Source organism: Apodemus sylvaticus, chromosome 3 (assembly GCF_947179515.1).
Source record: "Apodemus sylvaticus chromosome 3, mApoSyl1.1, whole genome shotgun sequence".
Classification (NCBI taxonomy): Eukaryota; Metazoa; Chordata; class Mammalia; order Rodentia; family Muridae; genus Apodemus; species Apodemus sylvaticus.
The window spans coordinates 130,431,009-130,451,210 of record NC_067474.1 but is presented as its reverse complement, the minus strand read 5'-3'; the positions used below and the strand labels follow the sequence as shown (position 1 = coordinate 130,451,210).

The following is a 20,202-nucleotide window of genomic DNA, read 5'->3' as shown; positions in this document are numbered from 1 at the left end:
GGCTCTTGATAACTTTGTATTGTTAATACTCCAAGTCCTAAAGTGTTTTTCCCCACTTTTCCAGTCAGAACAGTTTATGTACAGGGCAAGATCCTTGCTATGGTTATGTCCAGGATACGATTCTAATGATGGTCTGAATGGAAAATAATTGGGCTGACGTCTACCCTTGAGTCTAAATCTGGAGTTCCTTCTATACTGGAAGCTTGATCCTGGATAGGTTTCTGGCGATAAGTCCTGAGAAAGCTGAGTTGATTGAAATTTGACAATACTGGCTTTGGTGAATGTTAACCCTTTTCAGAGAGTTGAATGCCCGGCAGTTTAACTAAATATTTGAAAGCCTTTTCAAATATTTGAAGCCATTTACTCCTGGATCTGCTTTATAAAAGGAAAATAAACTCAGAAGAAAATCAAGTTGGCTCATTTAAAGAAAACTGGATTCAGGTTAAGTGTTCTTTGTCACACAGTATTTAAGGATCAAATGTTGGAGTTTGCCACTGCTACAAAACCCCATTTAAAAAGCTGCAGGTCTAGAAACTGGTGTTTTGGTCAAAACTGGTGAGGACTCAAGTGCTCATCTTTATCCTTGACACTGACAAAAGCCTCTTCTGTGGGAGGTTGGGGGTCAACAAAGCCAGAGTTGTGGGTGAAGAAACTGGATTCCGCAGAAGATGTACCGGACACCTGTAGAACATGAAAAAAAACTACCTTTTTTTTGTTGTTGTTGTTGTTGTTTTTTTTTTTGTTTGTTTTGTTTTTAAAGCAGAACTGGAGACAAGACAAATGTTGGAGTTAAACTGAGGACAAAGTTTAAAGAAAAGCAGGGCAAGTGTTCTTTTTCTGCCACATGATATTTCATGGGTAAGTTTCAGGATCAAAAGGATTAATGCAGATAATTGGTACACACTAATAGAAGCTGGTTAGCCAACAGGCTGACCAGTTATACTCAGAAATGGACTCACCGTTGGTGGGTATTGGTATTCATGGGCACTTGCTGGATTGATCTCTGCCAATGTCTGGGCATCTGTATCTCTTGCATTTACAAGCCTTAGAAAGATCTCAGCCTGGCCTGTCTAGCAAAGGAAATGGTACTCAATTGGAATCTTGGAGTACACCCAGTCATTACCCTCTATACTTACCTGGGGAATCTTATTCATCTGGGCAAGGCTGATGTTAGGAGAGACCTGAAGTGGAAGGCGCCAACGACCACTAAGCACCCTCAGATCTTGGTCAAATAGCAATAGTGAGGCCCAAGCTTTTGGTTGTGGTGCCCATGTAACTCCCTGCCAGGCCTGTAGTTCACAGATCAAAGATACTAGTGGTGATGGAGGCAGCCTGTGAAACAACCAAAACCATGTTGGAAGATTTAGCTGAAGTCCCTTCCTAGGGTATTGTAGAACTGCTCTTGGGGTCATTGTACAGATTAAACATAATAAGGTGCAGTCTTTATGATCTATACTTACTAACCTGGGCACAGGCTGCCTGCTTGCAAGGATAGCACAGTTGCCTATAGGTCCAGGAGCTGAAGGTGGCGGCAAGCAAAGGGCTGGAGGTAATGCTGTGGTCTCTCCTGTATCCTGTCCATTCCTGGTCAAGCTTGTCATTAGCTGTACCCAGATCCAAGAAGCATCAAGGCCCCGCAGGAAGTCATAGAAAATGACAAGGCCAGCCCTGAAGAATACAAATCTATCTATACAAAACCTAATGCCTGCACCCAACCAGCACTTCAACCCTGATGGCTGTTGCTGGTGGGTCTCCATAAATGTCAGTAGTGGTTAAAAGTCGAAGATGCTGTGAAGGAGGGAGCAGGCCTTACCCAGGATCATAGGGTGCAGGACCTAGAACATCTGATGCTGGTAGGAGGAAGTGGAGATCCAGACCCAAGTTTCTTGCCATGGTTCTATTAAAGATCTATTTTGGACAAAAGAGTTAAGCCCTACAGAACTGCAATTTGCCCCTGCTCCCCAAACTGCATGTCAAGGATTGCCAGCCATCAACCCGAGTCAGCTGACTTCCTCACAGTCTTTGAAGTGTCCTGGAGGTTCTGGGCTTTTGTGGAACTTGTAAGTGGTGGTATTGGGGGTGCAACTGGTGGAGGGAGGAGGGAATTATCGCACCATCTACTCAGGTGTCTCCGGAGATCCCTGGGACCTAAAAACAAAGAGTTGGCTTGAGCTGGAGGAAGTAGGAAGGTAAGTCGGGGAGTTCAGGGTCATAAACCAAAGACACAAGATGTATAGACAGAAACTCATGTTACAGATATGGACCTCATTCTCCTGACATGGTCCCTCCAACCCTTCAGAGTTGGATTCCCTGGGATGGTCTAGGGAGAAGCTGCATTATTTTTCACTGACCCCAGGCTGACAGACTGAGGACTTTCTGCTTCTCCAAGGCCAGGATTTCTGCCTCCAGGAGCCTGTTTTCGGCTTGCACCATTAGAGCCTCCTCAGAGGCAGCACTTGCTTTTTCTGAGATGAATTAAAGCGACCTGTCAAATGTTATGTAGTTCTCCAACGTTAAGGGTTTCTGCACAAGCCAGGATTTGTCAACTGGCAGTGGGTTTTCCTTCCTTAAGCTTAAGTACCTCCCATTCTAACGGTTCTCTCCCTCACACCCTTTTCTCCTCCCAAGTCTAGGACCCTCAGTGTAGAGGCCTTCTAGGCTGGACCCTTTTGTTCACCCTTGCGGTTCTGAGACCGCCGCAATTCCAGGGCTGATGCTTCCACTTGCAGCTGCAATATTTTGTCCAGAACTTCTGGGTCCCGGCCTCCACCGCGCACGTAGGCCTCACGTAGGACTCTAGCAAGTAGGCAGCAGAAAAGATCTCCCAGACTGAACAGACTACAGCCGCTGCTCACCCGGCGCGGGGTTCCTTACCGGATCTCTGCAGCCAGCGTTTCCGGGTTGGACCGTAGCGGCAGGCAACAGAGTTCCACTACCCTATGGGAGTCCTGCTGGTTGCTGGCGCGGGGAGATTATGTCACTGACCCGTGCCCAAGGTCCCGCCCCACCAGCGCTCCTTCCAAAGCTAGGCTAGCAGCTCACATTGGCTGATGCTGGAGGGCGTGCACTTGTGCTCCTAGTGTTTGCAGTGCTCCCCGAGTCCGGCTGGCCTCTTCCCTGAGTTCTCTGAGCTCGCGCTCCAAGATGAATGGGCGGAGTAATTCTCCCTTGGGTCCCGCCACGCTGTGGAGGCGCCTTTTAAGTTCTGAAGGGAAAGGGGGCAGAATCAGGGTAAGTCCTAACACAGCGCGAGGGCCCAGAGTCTATGCCTTCTTCTTACCTTCGCCGCGACGCTCCAGGGCCCGGCTTTGCGCTTCCGTTTCTACCACTCGTCTGGCGCGGGTTCCCTGCAAGACTTGCATCCTCTGTCCTGGGCTCCCTGTAGTCTGGAAGTGAGACTCTCAGTCGCCCAGGGACCTAGTTTCTGTAGGGACAGTCTCAGCAACTGCACCTGCAAGTAACCTGGAAGCGCAGTCTCTGTACTGGGTGATCTCCCACAGGTACTATCTACACATATGAAGTTTGTAGCCATGTTTGGTGTGTACCTCCTCTGTCGGCCCCTTTAGAGCAGATGTGCTGACCTCCTGATCACGGCTCTGTTCTTGTGCCATAATCTGGGGGCAGGGAGACGAAAACGTAAGACTACTCTTTGCTAGAAAACCTACCCCTGGCCACTGGTGGCCCTTACCTTGGTACCTTGTTGTTCGATGGCTACTGAAGGCTGTGTTTTAAGTGTTACCTCAGGAGTCAGCCGGCCTATGCAGAATCGTTTGGTGTGTGTGGCCAACAAAGCCCAGGAGCGGAAAACCATATCACAGGATTCACAAGGCAAAAATCCTGATTCCCCAGAGTAATCGGCCATGAGATAGAATCTCTTATAGACACCAGCGTCCTAAAAGGATGCGGTAAAAGAGAAAAGGAAACTGGAAAGAAAATAGAGAAAAGGGACAGAGAATAGACCAACTCTGTTAAATCGCCAAGTCCTTCAGATCTGTGTTTATGTTTGGGGAGGTGTCATAGCTCCCTGGGCAGCGAGTACAGGCTTAGGCAGGTCGGGACAATGTGCCTTGCCCCTTTGGGTGGCGCCTAGCCGAGGAAAATGTCAGTTTGTTCCACCAATTGCAGTGAGTTTTGCCAAGTTTGTAACAGCAGCTTTGATTTCATTGCCTATAGAAAAGGCAGCCTCCTAAACTAGTCTCTGATAGGCAAGCGTCATCTGTACCACCGCTCTTCTCTGAAAAGGACAGAATTCAAGCTAGTTCTGTCCTCCACTGCAGGGAACATTTCCGCACAAGGTGAATCTCATATTTGCAGTATGCCTTTGCACAAACTCATCTTTTACAGAATTAAACCTTCACACAGTGGAGTAGTCTTTCTAACTCCCATTCTGTGACAGGGATGAAAACTGGGAGATGGGTTAGGGGAAATACAATCTGTCAGATGAAGGGATAGGGTACCATTTGGGAGTCAAGCAAGCTGTTTCTGCTGGTCATGTTATCTTCACCTTTACATAGACCTGTAAAAACAACCTATTTGCCTGATGTATCATCTCCTAGGCTTACTACTGTTTCTATCAGCGAATCTATGCCTAGAATGTTTTCAGCTTCTGAGACTTACCACTGAATAAACTCACTGTAGCTCAGCTGTTCTGTCTCAAAAGTCCTCTCTCTGGCTTCTCTCTGCTTTTCATTGAAATGCTTTACTTTGTAAAACTGCCTCTCTCTTGCTCTCTTTTTATTTGAGGTTTCTCTGTTTAGCTCTGTAAACCAGGCTGGCCTGGAACTCAGAAATCCACCTGCCTCCCAAGTGCTGGAATTAAAGGCATGCGCCACCACTACCCTGCTTTATGGGGCTACTTGGCAGAAATTTGACTTTGGGCCATGACAAGGAAATAAGCTCAGGCAGGAATCTAACTTTACACTAGAATAAAGAAGTAGGCTCCAGGCGAGAATGACTTTGGGCTATGGCAGGGAAGTAGGTTCAGGTTGGTCATCCTGATAATCTTGTGGAAACTGTGGTCTCAGGACTTAGTTTATTGCCTTTCTTGTTCCTTGACAGTTTATTGTCTTGCTTATTCCTTTAACCTAGAACTGGCCTTATTATTTGCATGTAATTAAACTGGCATAAAAGCTGATTGGGAAAAAATAAACCTGCCTCAGAACTGGCTGGGGTCATGCTACAGTGTCGTCTGTCTTTTTAATCCTCTCTCCTTCATGGGAGAACCCAGTAGTCTGATTGCGCTGGCTTGGTTACCCATCTCTCTGACTCATTTGGTCCGATATTTCTCTGATTCAGCACATTGTCCTATCCTCAATTAGACATCACTTTCAAACATGGTGCTCTATAAACTAACCTTACATACATCGTTTGGGATTAAAGATGAGTACTAAGGGTATGTCTGTATTCCAGCCAGATCATATAGACATACGTTTTTTGAATGCCATCCCTTATAAGAGCAGACATGTTTCTGGATTAAAATTCTTCTACACAGATCCATGCACCTAATTTTTTTTTTTCTTTCTTCGAGACAGGGTTTCTCTGTATAGCCCTGGCTGTCCTGGAACTCATTCTGTAGACCAGGTTGGCCTCGAACTCAGAGATCCGCCTGCCTCTGCTTCCCAGAGTGCTGGGATTACAGGCATGGGCCACCACCGCCCAGCTGCATGCACCTAATTTTTGAAGCAACCTTTTTTCCTCAGTAAGAGCTGTTAAGGTATCTCTCCCCACACATCCAAAGAGAGAACAGCAAGTTACACAATGTTTCAGAGTATATCCTCTGAAACATTTTATAAAAGCTGAGCATTCTCTCCAGTCCCCCAACATAGTTACTTCATAGATTGAAAGATGCTTTTTCTTTTTTGTTGTATGGGTATTTTGCCTGCCATGTGTATCAATGCATTAAGTCTTCAATGAGGTTGGAAGAGGGATCCCCTGGGGTGGCTCATGTTGCGATTGCTGCTGCATTTGCACTGTGGACCACTGAAAGGGCAGCTAGTGAGTGCTCCACGGGACCCTCCTTCCAATTCCAGCATAGTTTTTACATGGGTTACATGAGCATTAAACTGAAAGTGCTGTTATCTTTTTTTGGTGGTTAAACCAGGGCCTTGGGCATGCAATGCAAGTAAGTGTTCTACCAATGAGCTATGATCTCCAGCTGCATGTTTCCTTGACATTTAGTTTGTGCATGTGTGTTAGCACAGGCAGGCCAAGGTATAGTATCATGTCTTTGTCTGCTTTCATCGTGTGGATCCCAAGAATGAAACCAAAATCCTCACACTTGGTGGCATAACTTATTCAATGAGCCATATTGGTGGCCCTAAAATAGACAAACTGCAAAGGTACCAGTGCCCCTAACCACTAAGCCATCTCTAGCTTTTCATTCACTTTGTATGTGTATATGCATGCCATGTTCACTTTTACATCTCAGAGAACAAATTGTGGAAACCATTTCTCTCCTTCCTTTCCAGGTATGGAAGATGTTAAGACTTCGTGGCCCAGTGCTACCCCACAATGAGTCACTCTCATTACTCCATCCCCACCATCATCTCACCTCATTCACTCGCCCCCCATGCACCCACAGGAAACATGAGTCAGGCTTTCTTTAAAGCATTCATATTGCTGGCTGGACACTTGGCTCAACAGAAGTTCAGAGCTGCTCTTCCAGAGGATCAGAAGCCCACCTTTGGCCTCCTCTGGCAATCAGTGCAGCATGGCATTCACAGACACACACATAGGCAAAACACCTGTGCATAAAACAAAACCAATGGGGGAGGGGAGCATCCAAACCCAGGTGTATTGATAAATCCTGGGCACTAAAAAATTTCTTCAGGAAAGAACATGTAGTTTATTATGAATAATTTATTGCACAGGATTTTCCACATCAAGGATGGGACTGAATTCAGTTTTCCCCCAGATTTCTAAAAATATTTTCCCTAAAAAAAGAATTCACTTTCTAATTTTAAAGAAAATATATTTCTTACACAAGACAATCCAAACTGATGCAAAATATTTATTCCACGTTAGTTATTTTATGCAGTAGTTTTTCCCCTCAACAGACTTGTGGTAACCACATCTTTTAAATCTGTAAATAATGTTATCAAAATAATCTTAATCTTTGAAATCTCACAAAAATTCATATTTTACAATCCACCCTGAATATCAAGGCTGCAAGAATAACATTTCCTATATCCAAATATTTTACAGCTGTACCCCCCAAAAAAGGAAAAAAAAAACCCAAAACAAAAACAACCATATATGCTTGGTTAAGGGCTAAGTTACCCCAGCAGCCAAAAATAAAATATCCAAATTATTAGCATTAATTTAATACAATTATAACTTCAATAGTCACTTTGTCATTGACAATGATTGCTTGAGCACAGGGTGAGTGCCCAAGGGCTGGTCGTCGAGGCTGTAGAGCAGAGCAGCATCTCCTCCCTGCATCTACTCCCTGACAGCGCCCACTTGTGCACAGCCCCACAGGTACTGTGTGTGCTTAAAAAATTCCCACCACACAAATGCCTATTGAGCAGATAACAGGGAAGAACAGCAAAGCTAAGCAAGACAATTGCTCTCTCTTTGGGATATGATTATTTCCCTTGTGCACGAAGTATTCAACAACATAAGAAAAGGAAAAGAACACTTTATATTCTCTAAACACAAGGCTGAGCTCAGCGGGGCAGGTCAACTGTGAGCATTTTATATTTCTACTTCCAGGCGTCGTCGTCGGACGTCTCACTGCTGCTTGTTTCCGTGTCTGAGTCCTCACACTCTGCAATGCAAGTGCTTCTCCACGGGGAGAACAGGCTGGAACTACGGCTTTGTAAGAAGCCATTCTTTCCAAACCCATTTCTTCGTAGCTATGGAACATAGGGGAAAGAAAATAAAAATTCTTCAGTGACCACCCCGGTCTAGAAGAGTATGTGGAGGGGAATATGAAGAGACTGAACATCTCTTAAAGCAGTACTTTTCAAACTTCAATTGGAGATGAGTCTTTTCTCCATTTCATTTCTTTTGTTTAGAGACAGTGTCTTACTATTGTAGACCTGGAACACCCTATGTAGGCCACATTGGCCTTAAATTCAGAAATCTGTCTCAGGAGCTCAGACCTTACCTTTAGATAAGGGGTTAGAGCTGTGAGTATGGCACCTGTACCCTCCAAGTGTGCTATTTCAATGGCCTGAGCTCTATCCTTTTTGATTCCTACTGTCTAATTTTAGTGCTTCCTTGACAGCCAACACATGGCTGTAATCTCAGTAACTTTGGGGCAGAGATAGGAGGACTGCTGTAGGTTCAAGGTAGGATATTCTACATAGCGTGTTCCAAACTACCCAGGACTATAAAGTGATATCCAGGCTCTTTCCTGATTTTTGGTCTGTTTTGAGACATGGTCTGTGTAGCCCTGGCTGTCATAGAACTCTGTAAATGTTTCACTTGGTGTCAGTGTAGGCTGAGGCTCAGTACAAACCTGCTCTGTCCTCACGTGGAACTCCTTGAGTTCATCCTCTGTGAGCGGAAGGCAACTCTCATCGTTTTCAGGATACTCCTGCCACCCCATTGCTTTTAATAACCTGGAGGAGGCAAAAGGACAGACAGCAAAGAAAACATGCTAGTAAGCCTGACTGTGCAGCCCACTAGTACCACAGAGAAAGTCTGTCCAAGGCCAATGAATTCTAGAAAGAAGTTCATATTCTCCCTAGTAGGGCAAGTTACTCAGGTGCTCATAATTAAATGGAGGCTCTTCATGGTTTAAGAGAAAACGACCTATTGGAAAAGATAGTAGAAATAAATAAGATGGAACAAATAAAATCTCAAAATTCCCACTGCAAGGAACCTTTTGCCAAAGAAGAAGAAGAAGAAATTATTTCTTCGCTCCTTGTGAACAAATTAGCACATCTGTGTCCATATCTTGTTCAATTTCATAGCATTGTGGAACTCTAATAATTTCACTAACCTTTGAGGTTCCTCTAGATAAGTAGTTCTCAATCTATGGGCTTCGACCCCATTAGGAGTCCAATGGCCCTTCCATATGTATCTCATATCAGATTATCCTACATGTCAAATACTTATAATCAGCTGGGCAGTGGTGGCACACACCTTTGATCCCAGCACTTGGGAGGCAGAGGCAGGTGGATTTCTGAGTTCGAGGCCAGCCAGGGCTATATAGAGAAACCCTGTCTCGAAAAAACAAAAACAAAAAGCAAAATCAAACAAATACTTATAATCCATAACAGTAACAAAATTACATTTATGAAGTAGCAGCAAAAATAATGTTATGGTTGTGGGGGGGTGGTGGCTGCAACATGAGGAACTGTATTAAAGGGTTGCATCACTGGGAAGGTGAGCACAAGCTTCCTTTGAGGATGTACTGTCATACTCAGCAGGTTGTACATAGCAGATTGCTCTATGTATGCAAGGCTTTCGGTTAATCACTTGGTTCCATATACAGGGTTCTCAGGCATCCCAAAGTCCTTTTAAAGATACTTCACAGTAATTGCTCAAATGGGACAGCAACACATATGTGGAAAATCCTTGACTATGCTCCTAAATGGTCTAACCCACGGAAATACAACAGCATGAATAATTAGGATTTCATGGCCACTCCTCTGAACATTTTAAGTACACTTAAGGGTTTTACATGCCATACATCTTATCCTCACCTGTGCTCTGCTTCCAGAGAGTGTGACAGAACTTCCCCTTCCTCCACCATGGGTAGAGAAAGACCGTTCTGAAGACAACCTTGTTCTCCATTTTCCTTTGGTTCGGGTGTGTGGCTGCCCTCCAACTGTAATAAGGAAAGGGATGGATGCAGTAAACAATATTGAGGGGAGCAGTGTTTCCAAGACCACCCCCCATCCTCAACCTACCCAGGTTTTTCCCATTTCAAAACTGAGACAAGCTGTGCTAATAAACTAACTGGGAAAGTCAGAAGATCCAGAACATCTAACACCAAGAGAGGGGGTGGGGTATACTGATCCAAATCTGAACTGCATAGACCACCTGAAGATATAAACAGGAACCAGCAGAAATGCTGAGCACAATATGAATATTAGGTAAAGGAACATATGAACAGTCTACAAAACCCTTAAATAGGCTTTGTTAAAAGCAAGTTTTTGCTCTGTGGTAGACACTGTTTAAAGATGGAACAGCACAGACTTGTCATCCCAGTACAGAGATGGCTGAATCACCAACATCAAGAATTCAATACAGCAAGAGCCAACCTCTCTGCCCTCCACCAACAAAGATGGGGAGGAAATGTATAAAACTCATCTGATGAGGGATTATTCTCTATGATAAAGAACACTTAAAATTTAACAGTAAGAGAACTGACAATTAAAAAAGGGGGCTGGCAATGGTGGTGCCCAAGTTTATTTTTGTTTTTTGAGACAGGGTTTCTCTGTGTAGCCCTGGCTGGCCTCCAACTCAGAAATCGACCTGCCTCTGCCTTCCAAGTGCTGGGATTAAAGGTGTGTACCCCCCCCCCCCCCCCCCCCCGCCCCAACTTTAATCCTAGCAACTGGGACTTGAAGTCAGGGAAATAGCCTCACCCTCTAGAGTCATCTCACCAGCCCTCATGACTACTTTTTGAGGAAAAACTCAAGAGATGGCAATTATATCCACCTCAAAATATAAAATCCATACATGGCAATCTCAGCTTTAATTCTTAGCAGAGAGCAACCATTCTTATCAAAGCCTATAAATTAAATGTGAAATGCATCACATCCAAAAGTTCCTTCCATACATTAAAGTATCATGGCTGGGATGGATTTGGTGCTGTACACACCTTTAATCCAGCTGAGGCATAGGCAGAGGCAGAGGCAGATGGAGCTCAATGAATTTGAGAACAGCCTGGTCTAATAGTTGAGTTCCAGTCTCAAAAGCCAAAACCCAAACTAAACAAACAAACGAACAAAACAAAACCAACCACTCAAAAAAACGACCAAAACCATAAAGAGGGCTGGAGTGATGGTTCAGTGGGTAAAAGCTATTACAACCCAGCCTGATGGTCTGACGCCTCCAAGTTTCTGACTATTGGACTGTGTTCTCCACTACTGGACTGTGAAACATGGACACACCCACACACATTTTTTAATAAATTAAAAAAGAAAGAAAAATTCATATAACAAAAGGAAATACACAGTACACCAGAAAAGCTCCGTACTCTTCGCCGCTCCGGCTTGTCACAGTCTCTACTTTCTGAGCAGTCTCCATTTCGTTCATCCTTCAGAGTCTTCAGGAACTCACTCTTCCTGTCTGTGGTTCGCCGGGTCAATTTGGTTAGGCGGGAAGAGCTGATCTCAATCGGAGGGGTGGTACTGGACGGACTCTGCGCAAACAGCACAAACAAATTGCTCCTACCAGCAAATGGCAGGAACTAGAAATCCGTGAGTTATGTAAAAGCACTGGTTATTCTTTGAAAGGACCCAGATTCAATTCTGAGAACCTACTGGGTAGCTCACAATGTTCTATAACTAAAGGGATCTGAGATATATACATGCAGGCAAAACACCCTTTATATATAAAGCAACAACAAAAATCAATTCTTAGAATACAGAGTCCTGGTTTATATGACACACCTACTTTCATCCCTCTGCAGAACCCAGGGGAACACTAACCAGAGCACTTTACTGCAGAGCACTTACACCACCTGTTACTGCCTATTTGAAGCCTATGAAAGACATCAATAAAGAAGGTAATCAGGTAAGTATAGTCAACACAGAAATGGTGTTTGTTGTACCTACACTTTATACTGCAAACCTTAATGCAAATAAGTGGAAAAGTCCAAGATTGTGTGTGTGACAGAGAGTATGAGTGTGTGTAAAGACCCACTGCACAGCCCAGGTCAGCTAAAAATTTACAACACCCTTGCCTCAGGCTACACTGTGATTTAGGCATGCACAACCACATACTACTGAGAATGACAACTTAAAATTATTCTTTCATAATTTTGTAAGAAATAGTTGGGCTGAAAAGAAGACTCATCAGTTCAGAGTACTGTACTGGCTGCTCTTCCACAGGACCTGGGTTCAGTTCCAGGCAATCACATGAAACTTGTAACTTCCTGAAACTCCAGATGCAGGTAATTTGACACCCTCTTCCTACCTCCACAGGAACCAGAAAATCATGTAGTACAAACATATACATCCAGGTAAATCTGTAAAATGGGGTGGGATGGGAAGCCTACTTTTTGAGAACTTTTGACTCAGTGGACAGTGTGTTCATCTACCATAAATGGAGCCCTGGATTTGATCCCCACAGCTGTATAAAATTGGGCCTAAGATAGGAGTATGTACTTGTGAACTGGGTATTAGACACCGAAGGTCATCGTATTTCAAAACGCTGCCCCACAGTTATTCTCACCTCTTTTGGAGAGTGGAGAACCACACCAGCAGCCAGTACCACTGGTTTAGTAACAGAAATTGGATTGGTAAAAGTAGACTCCCGGCTAGAGGAAAGTGATCCAGATTTGTGTTCCATTCTGTTAGCTTTCCATGCGTTGGGCTATATAGGAATAAAGAACACAGCAGTCAAAAGCAATATACACACAGGAGCTTAGCTTGCAAAATCAAAGGAAAGTGTACAATTATAACTTCAATAGTCAGCAGTGGTGGCGCACACCTGTAATCCCAGCACTCTGGGAGGCAGAGGCAGGTGGACTTCTGAGTTCGAGGCCAGCCTGGTTTACAGAGTGAGTTCCAGGATAGCCAGGGCTATACGGAGAAATTCTGTCTCGAAAAACCAAAAAAACAAAAAACAACAAAAAACCAAAGACTTCTCTAGTCACTTTTTCATTGACAATGATAGCCTGAGCACAGGGTGAGTGCCCAAGGACCCAGGGCTCCATCCTCAGCACGCAAACAGAGGCTTACAATGATCTAGTAACTCCAGTTCCTGGTGACCTAGCCCTTATACATACCAGGCATACAAGTGAAACACAGAAATACTCACAAGCGAAATACTCTTTTACACATTATAGAAACAAGCAAAGCAGAAACATTTCCACTTCATCTAGTGTTCAGTGAGTATAAACACAATAGGATAGATAACTGCCCTGTGCCTGGACCTACTATGTCTCCAGATAGGAGGCAGGAAGCTCATTCCAGCTTGAGCTTAAATAGTATAAGTACTACATGGTCTTCTAACTTTTATTGTATGACTACTAAGTAAAACCTTATTAAAGTGAGCTCAATTTTATTATCAAACATGGTTTTCAGGTTTCTTTCTTATTTAAAGTATTGTGCATGGAAATAAGCACTATGCATGCCAGGCAGGTGGCTCTACCAATGAGCTTTATCCTGAGAAATTCCATTTTTTTTCTCTTAAAGTATTCCTTTGTAGCATTCAACTTCTGATTATTCTCTTGTGAGCTCACTACTTCAGCCGGAGGCAAGAAGTCAAGCAAAAGTACTTTCTCTCAGTCTTAGACCACCATCATTTTTCTGCTGAACAGAATTCTCAGTTAGTGACTAGGTATCATGGGTTCATAGGTGCTAACACTTACTTTCTGCTTTTTGCATTTAATATTGTTTATAAACCATCCTTCCATCCATCCATCCATCCATCCATCCATCCATCCAAGACAAAGTCTCACTAAGTAGTTAGACTGGCCTAGAACTTAGAGACTGCTACCTCTGTGTGCTTGTGTATGCCTGTGGCTTATCAACAAGACTGTGCAATTGGCCTATCTTGACCATGCCATCAGCTCTGGGCTAACAGATACACCTGTATCTATACACCTAGTTTTTGTTTTAAAATATAGGTGAAAGGATTCAAACTCCAACCAGCACACTAGTACAGAAAACACTATCTTTGCACAGGTATTATCCCTTTTTAAATGGACAAGTGCATATTAGCATTCTGTCTTCTGTATACCTAACAGTAGAGCTAAACTGAAGTTAAGCTGTCATTTTATCCTAGTCACTTTTCACATTTAAAACATGAAACCCTTGAAGACATTGTCTTGTATATTTTTAAACTTTTAAAAGCTCTTTTCTTTTATGTGATCAGTGATTTGCCCTGTGTATCTGTGCATCAGAGACACAGCTGATGACGTGGAGGTAAGCAGAGAGAATCCCCTGGAACTGGAGGACCATGGCACCCTGTTTAATAAATTCCTAAGAATGGCTAAAACATATAGTGGGCTTGCCATGTTGGTAATAAATACTTATTGGCATTTACTTTATGCCAGTTAAGTACTTCATGAAGTGTTGTTGCTTCTCACTAAAAAGTTAAAAAGGAGCCAGGCGGTGGTGGCGCACGCCTTTAATCCCAGCACCTGGGAGGCAGAGGCAGGTGGATATCTGAGTTTGAGGTCAGCCTGTGAGTTCCAGGACAGCCAGGGCTACACAGAGAAACCCTGTCTCAAAAAAAAAAAAAAAAAAAAAAAAAAAAAGTTAAAAAGGATTACCACCTCTATAACTAACACATACACACACACACACACACACACACACACACACACACACACACACACACACACACACACAAACACCACACACACACCTACCTATGAAACCTCTCTAAGGTCACTGTTCAAAGAAAGAGCAAAATGACAATATGTCTACCTCAGAACTGTGATGTGAAAGTTCCTGCTAGATTATTTTCTAAGACGTTTTAAAAATTTTATGTGTTTCTGCCTGTATATGTATGTCTAGGCACCATGGGCATGCCTAGTGCCTGTAGATGCCAGCTGGTATTGAAATTCCCTGGAACTGGAGTTACAAATAGTTGGGAGGCTCCATGGAGTGCTGAGAATAGATCAAGGTTCTTCTTGAAGAGCAGCAAGTGCTCTTAACTGTAGAATTTTTCTCTCCAGTCCCTAGATTGTTTTAACAGTTGTTTTGTATCATTTTTCCTTTTATAGCAGAAGAATAATTATTCCAAATACCTTACAAAGATAAATGCTGTAAGCCTGCCAACCTGAGTTCAATGTCTGAGATCCACAGGGTGGAAAGAAGGAGCTGACTCCTGAAGATCCACAGGGTGGAAAGAAGGAGCTGACTCCTGACAAGGTATCAGACCTTGACATGTGCCACAGAATGTAAGACACAGACACTGACACACGCTACATAAAAAGTAATACCAAGAAAAGTCACTAGCATAGTTTAGATTTTGTTGCTTTTGCAGGGGTCCTGAGTTCAATTCCCAGCAACCATATGGTGGCTCACAACCATCTGTAATGGGATCCAGTGCCCTTTTCTGCTGTGTCTTATGACGGAGACAATGTACTCACATACATAAAATAAAATCTAAAACAAAACAAAACAAAAAAACCCCAAATCAACCAAAAAACTCAGAACAAAACAAAACCCATAAAATCCAGTATGTACATGATCTGGTACCTGATAAGAGGAAAATGTTAGAAATTTTAGTAGGTTGGGGGCCCTAATAGAAGTAGTTAGATAATCAGTGATATGCTCTTGCAGGGATTATCAATTTCTTGACTGTTGCTTCTTATGTCAACTCTTTATGTCCACCACAAAGTAAACAGACTTTCTCTGCAACTTTGAAGAATAGTACTATGATGTACTTGGATAAACCAACTCTCTTCTTGGTACTGGGGATTAAATCTAGGGTCCTGATTATACCAGGTCAAGACTCCCACCTTCACAGGCATTTAAAGTTGCCCCATGACTGTTGCTTAAAGATTTCTATATTTCTTCATTTAGTTTTGCTACAAACTACATTCTAGGGTCTTGTGTAGCTTAGGCTGGTCTCAAACCTACAATCTACCTGACTCAAATACAGGAATGTGCATTCTACCTGCTACTTTCATTCTCTTAAGTCTTCACCTCAAAAGTCACAAGTTTTCTAGATGCAAACAAGAAAAACCTTTTTATTGGAGACAATGTTTCACCATGGACTGGTAGATCTGGCTTTGAACTCACAGCTATCTGCCTAACTATACTTCTAGGGTGCTAGGATGAAAGGTGTGTATCAGGACATTTTGCCTGACCCAAGTTATTTTCCTCAACTGGCTGGCAGCAAGTGACAAATATTGGTAAGCACTGTTGCTACTTTAAACTTAGCTCTTTTACTTTGTGATAGAATATGATTTTTATTCCTGAATATAATTTTTAATAATATTTAAATGCTTCAATCAAAGTTATTTTCCCATTCCTTATTGTCTATCCTCTTGCCTAGATAATCTGACTTATTGTAGAACAAACAGTATCATTTTTACTGTAATAATGACTAAGTTAGAAGCCTAGGTAGAGACTTAGTGGTTAGCTGTTTGCTGCTCAAGTAATGTTAACACCCTGTTTGGATCCCCAAGACCCAAGAAAACATGCATGCGAATATAGCATAAATGTACCTGTTTCCCTGCCTCCCCCCCCCAAATAACTCAAGCACCCAGAAGGAAGACATGGGATCACTGAGTCCCTGAAGCACACGAGTTAGCTAGACTAACTGAATCAGCAATCTCTGGGTTGAGTTGCTTGATTTCAACCTCATGATTCCTGGATACACTCAAGCATACATATATATGTGCATGTACAACATACACAAATACACTTTTTAAGAAAAGACATTACAAGTCTTAGTATTACCTTGCAATGCTACTGAGGATAAATAAAATGGCCCCATTACCACCCACATGTTTAACATTTGCTGATCTTAGAATTTTTTTTTTTTTTCCTTTTTGGTTTTTTGGAGACAGGGTTTCTCTGTATAGCTCTGGCTGTCCTGGAATTTACTCTGTAGACCAGGCTAGCCTCGAACTCAGAAATCCACCTGCCTCTGTCTCCCAGAGTGCTGGGATTACAGGCGTGTGCCACCACTGCCCGGCTTAGAACTTCTTTAACATCAAACACTCTCTAATATCTGGCTATCCATGATACTCCAAAGAGTCCCCAATATTTTTCTTGGTAAAACCTTGATAGATGACCACAGTCTATACTGGTGTTGCTCTTAGTGATGTATTTAGTAATTTAATTTAGTTGAAATGAACGTAGACTCTTAAAAACAAATTGCGGTTCAATTTCAAGGCTGTATTGCTATATCCAGCTATTGTAGCACAAAAAGCACAACTGAATCTACTTATAATGCTCATAAGAACACACCACACTGTGAAGAATGAAAGTGAACTGATGTCAGCTCACTAGGGTCTGATCTTAGCAATATATTTCACTTTAATCTGTGCAGACTGAAATTGTCAAGCAATTTTGAGTGTCTTTTTAAAAAGAGACCCTGTGTTATGCAATGATAGAGATGTAAAGACTAATCTTTGTATGAATAGAACACAACAGGAGTCACAAGAAGGATGGCATGAGCATCAAGAGTAATTTCTTCCTAGTTAAGAGAAAAAAAGGGGCAATAAAATTGGGAAAATACTTATGGTCCAAGTATGGTGGCATACACCTTTAATCCCAGTACTCAAGAGTTAGAGGTAGGCAGGTCTCTGAGTTTGAGGCCAGCCTGGTGTACAGAGCGAGTGCCAGAACCAGGGCTACACAGAAATCTCATCTTGAAATATCAATAGGGGGAGGTGGGGGAGAGACACAGCTGGGCAGGAGGCAGGGACCTGGAGAGACGAGGCACCTCCCTTTGAGGTGCCCTTCAAAGGGAACTTGGTTCCCAGCACCATGTGGAGGATAATTACATTTAGAGCAGATCTAGAACCTCTAGATTCCCAGGGTACCTGCACACACAAAGACACAGACCCACATACCTGTGCACAATTTACAACAATAAAAACAGATATTTACCATTGATGGCTGACAGGTATGATTCTTTGGGAACCAAGTGGCAGGATTAAATGCATGCATCACCACTGGGCTTGTTTTTACAGTTTTAAAGGGAGGTGACAATGAGCAGCAACAGTAGGAACAGTCAACAAAGGTTAGAATAGCCTAGAACATCTGTGTGGGGGCTCTTCAGAGAACAACACTGACCATCTAATAAAGTTTGAAGCCACTGAACAGATACAGAAGTAGAATGATACACTATCCCTTCACCCTTTTCTCTTAGAGAGGGAGTCTCTTGATATGCTTGCTACCCAAACCTGAAGTCTTAGAGTCAACTGACTGTCCTGTACCGTCCTCCTGAGTAGCTGAGTACAGGTATGTGACAATGTGGCCAAGTGTACTCAACTATTTAAGGATGATCATTTTAGCAGTTCTGTGAAATATGAAGATGAAGAAAGGGTGTGCAAAGTGTCAAAGTCTTAAATGAGGACAGAGAAAAAGAGTAACAGATAACTGCTTGGCTGAAGGGAAGATCAAGAGGAAAGCTGCAGCTAAGTATTCAGCTTGATTGATCTACAGATGTTAATGTTATTAAAGGAAGTAACAAGAAGGATCAAGCTTACAAAAATGAAGCTAATCAGCTGGCATTGGCAGAGTCTGGTGATGGGAGTATAACTCTGTAAATGTAACAGGCATAACCAATAATTGTCAAAGATACAAATATATCAAACACTTGACTTATTGCTAATCTTGTGTCTCAACATTTCTATAATGACTGTAACTCATACCTTAGAGGGAGGTGGTGCAGGCTTAGGAACCAAGTTCTTATAGACACTTGGAACCATAGTTGATACTTTGTTCCCATTTGCATGGTGGGATCCTGAGGAGGTGAATGCAGCAGAAAAGGCGGCAGCAGGATCCTCTTTGGAAATTTTTTTGATGACTAGCATCTTTGAGGGTTGCTTGGCACTAGGTGGATTTTCTGTGAAATATAAGAGTGGAGACACAAAGGAAGGTCACACCTTTGACCAGCAAAACCAACAGTTTAAACAATAGCCTCACCTTCAACATAGGACATGAAGTTGAGACCAGGGGACATATATTACCTTGTGTTCATTTAACAAATACTTGAAAAAGAAATACTATGGGTGGGTAAAGTGTTTCCCATGCCAGCACAGGTATATGAGCTCAAGAACCACATTTACAAAATGACAGGCACAAATGCTTATAATCTTAGCAACAGAGAGAAAGAAGAGTTGAATCCCAAAATTTACTAGCCAGCCAGTCCAGCATATTCAGTGAACGTCAGATAAATGGGTCAATGTTGAAAAATAAGGTGGATGGCTCCTGAAGAAAAAAAAAAAAAATCACCTGAGGTTGACCTTTCCCTTTGTATGTACAGGCACGTGCTCATGCCTCCAAACACTGTACTAGAACAGTACAAAAGATACTGCTGAAAAAAATAGGACAATTTTTCAAATTTTATTTTTAAAATTTACTTATTCAATGTGCATGAGTGTTTTGTCTGCATACTGCAACATGCATGCCTAGAACTTGAGGAGGCCAGAGGAAGGTGCTGAATATCCTGGAGTTACAAATATTATGTGGAGCTGGGAATCAAACCCTGGTCCTCTAGAAGAGGAGTCCATATACTTAACTACTGAGCCATTTCTCCAATCCCTCCCCCCTTCTTTTTTGAGACAGGGTCTCTCTATATAGATCTGGGTAGCCTGGAAACCACTATAACCTCTATAGGGACTAGGCTGTCCTTGAACTCACAAGACATTCAGCTATATCTGCTTTCTAAGTGCTGGAATTAAAGGCCCAGCCATTTGGAGTTTTTTTTGTTAAAAAAAAAGTACCATTTGTGAGTTCTAGGGCAGCCTGCTCTACAGAGTTCCAGGACAGCCAGGGCTACACAGATAAACCAAAAAAGTACCATTTAGTAACTGTGAAAAAACAAAACAAACAAAAACTATTATATGAATCACTAAGTCTATAAATCAGTCTTGCAACACAGAGATTAGCAGAACTTAGGGAGTGTTTAGCTTGAAAGATGGTCAGGGTGATCAACAGGCACAACCAAGTAAGGTAGAGGCAGGTGGATCTCTGAGATCCTGTCTCAAAAAACCACAACCACCTATCATCAGGGCTGGTGGGGCTGCTCAGCTCACACTGCTCTAGCAGGAGGCTTCAGTTCAGGTCTCAGGACCCATACCACCTGTAACTCTAGCTCCAGAGAGTCTAACATCCTAGTTTGGATGTCAAGGCTATCTGAACTCACAGGTATGTATGCATACATGCTGGCACACCTCTCTTCTAAATATCAACAAATCTTTAAAATAAATTCTTAAACAGACAACTCAAGCTAAAACTACTCCAACTGCCAGAAAACCCACCAAACAGCAAAATCAAATGTCCCAATTAGGGTCCTCTAAGCTTATTAAGCTTGGATGGTTCTATGGGTATAGAATATTTTCCTATTTTGTATATGAAGAGCTATCTTTTTTTTTTGCAT

General features: G+C 42.7%; 2 protein-coding genes and 1 long non-coding RNA gene across 8 annotated transcripts in view; 1 reads left to right on the top strand and 2 right to left on the bottom strand.

Moving 5' to 3' along the window:
* Nucleotides 1–407: 407 nt before the first annotated feature.
* On the bottom strand, nucleotides 408–3,862 carry Ccdc17 (coiled-coil domain containing 17). Its single transcript, XM_052177085.1, is given in 14 exon segments — nucleotides 408–681; nucleotides 960–1,070; nucleotides 1,137–1,332; nucleotides 1,465–1,668; nucleotides 1,814–1,908; nucleotides 2,018–2,148; nucleotides 2,352–2,465; nucleotides 2,678–2,796; nucleotides 2,875–2,958; nucleotides 3,043–3,205; nucleotides 3,281–3,400; nucleotides 3,403–3,451; nucleotides 3,546–3,614; nucleotides 3,662–3,862. Coding segments are annotated over 14 exon segments (1,791 nt in total). The 3' UTR covers nucleotides 408–546.
* On the top strand, nucleotides 3,048–6,977 carry LOC127681126 (uncharacterized). Its single transcript, XR_007977079.1, has 2 exons — nucleotides 3,048–3,231; nucleotides 6,468–6,977. It is a non-coding gene; the product is annotated as an uncharacterized LOC127681126 (long non-coding RNA).
* Nucleotides 6,978–6,989: 12 nt separating this feature from the next.
* The window catches only part of Gpbp1l1 (GC-rich promoter binding protein 1 like 1), a 34,199-nt gene continuing 20,986 nt past the window's right edge, over nucleotides 6,990–20,202 (bottom strand). For 5 of the 6 annotated variants that reach the window (XM_052177072.1, XM_052177073.1, XM_052177071.1 and 2 more), the window contains exons 7-12: nucleotides 18,473–18,666; nucleotides 12,358–12,498; nucleotides 11,141–11,323; nucleotides 9,657–9,781; nucleotides 8,465–8,567; nucleotides 6,990–7,856 (exon numbers count right to left, since the gene is read on the bottom strand). In XM_052177072.1, coding sequence (XP_052033032.1) covers nucleotides 7,704–7,856; nucleotides 8,465–8,567; nucleotides 9,657–9,781; nucleotides 11,141–11,323; nucleotides 12,358–12,498; nucleotides 18,473–18,666 — 899 coding nt within the window. In that variant the 3' untranslated portion in view covers nucleotides 6,990–7,703. The remainder of the gene's footprint in view (nucleotides 7,857–8,464; nucleotides 8,568–9,656; nucleotides 9,782–11,140; nucleotides 11,324–12,357; nucleotides 12,499–18,472; nucleotides 18,667–20,202) is intronic. The other variant, XM_052177076.1, reaches the window with a different exon arrangement.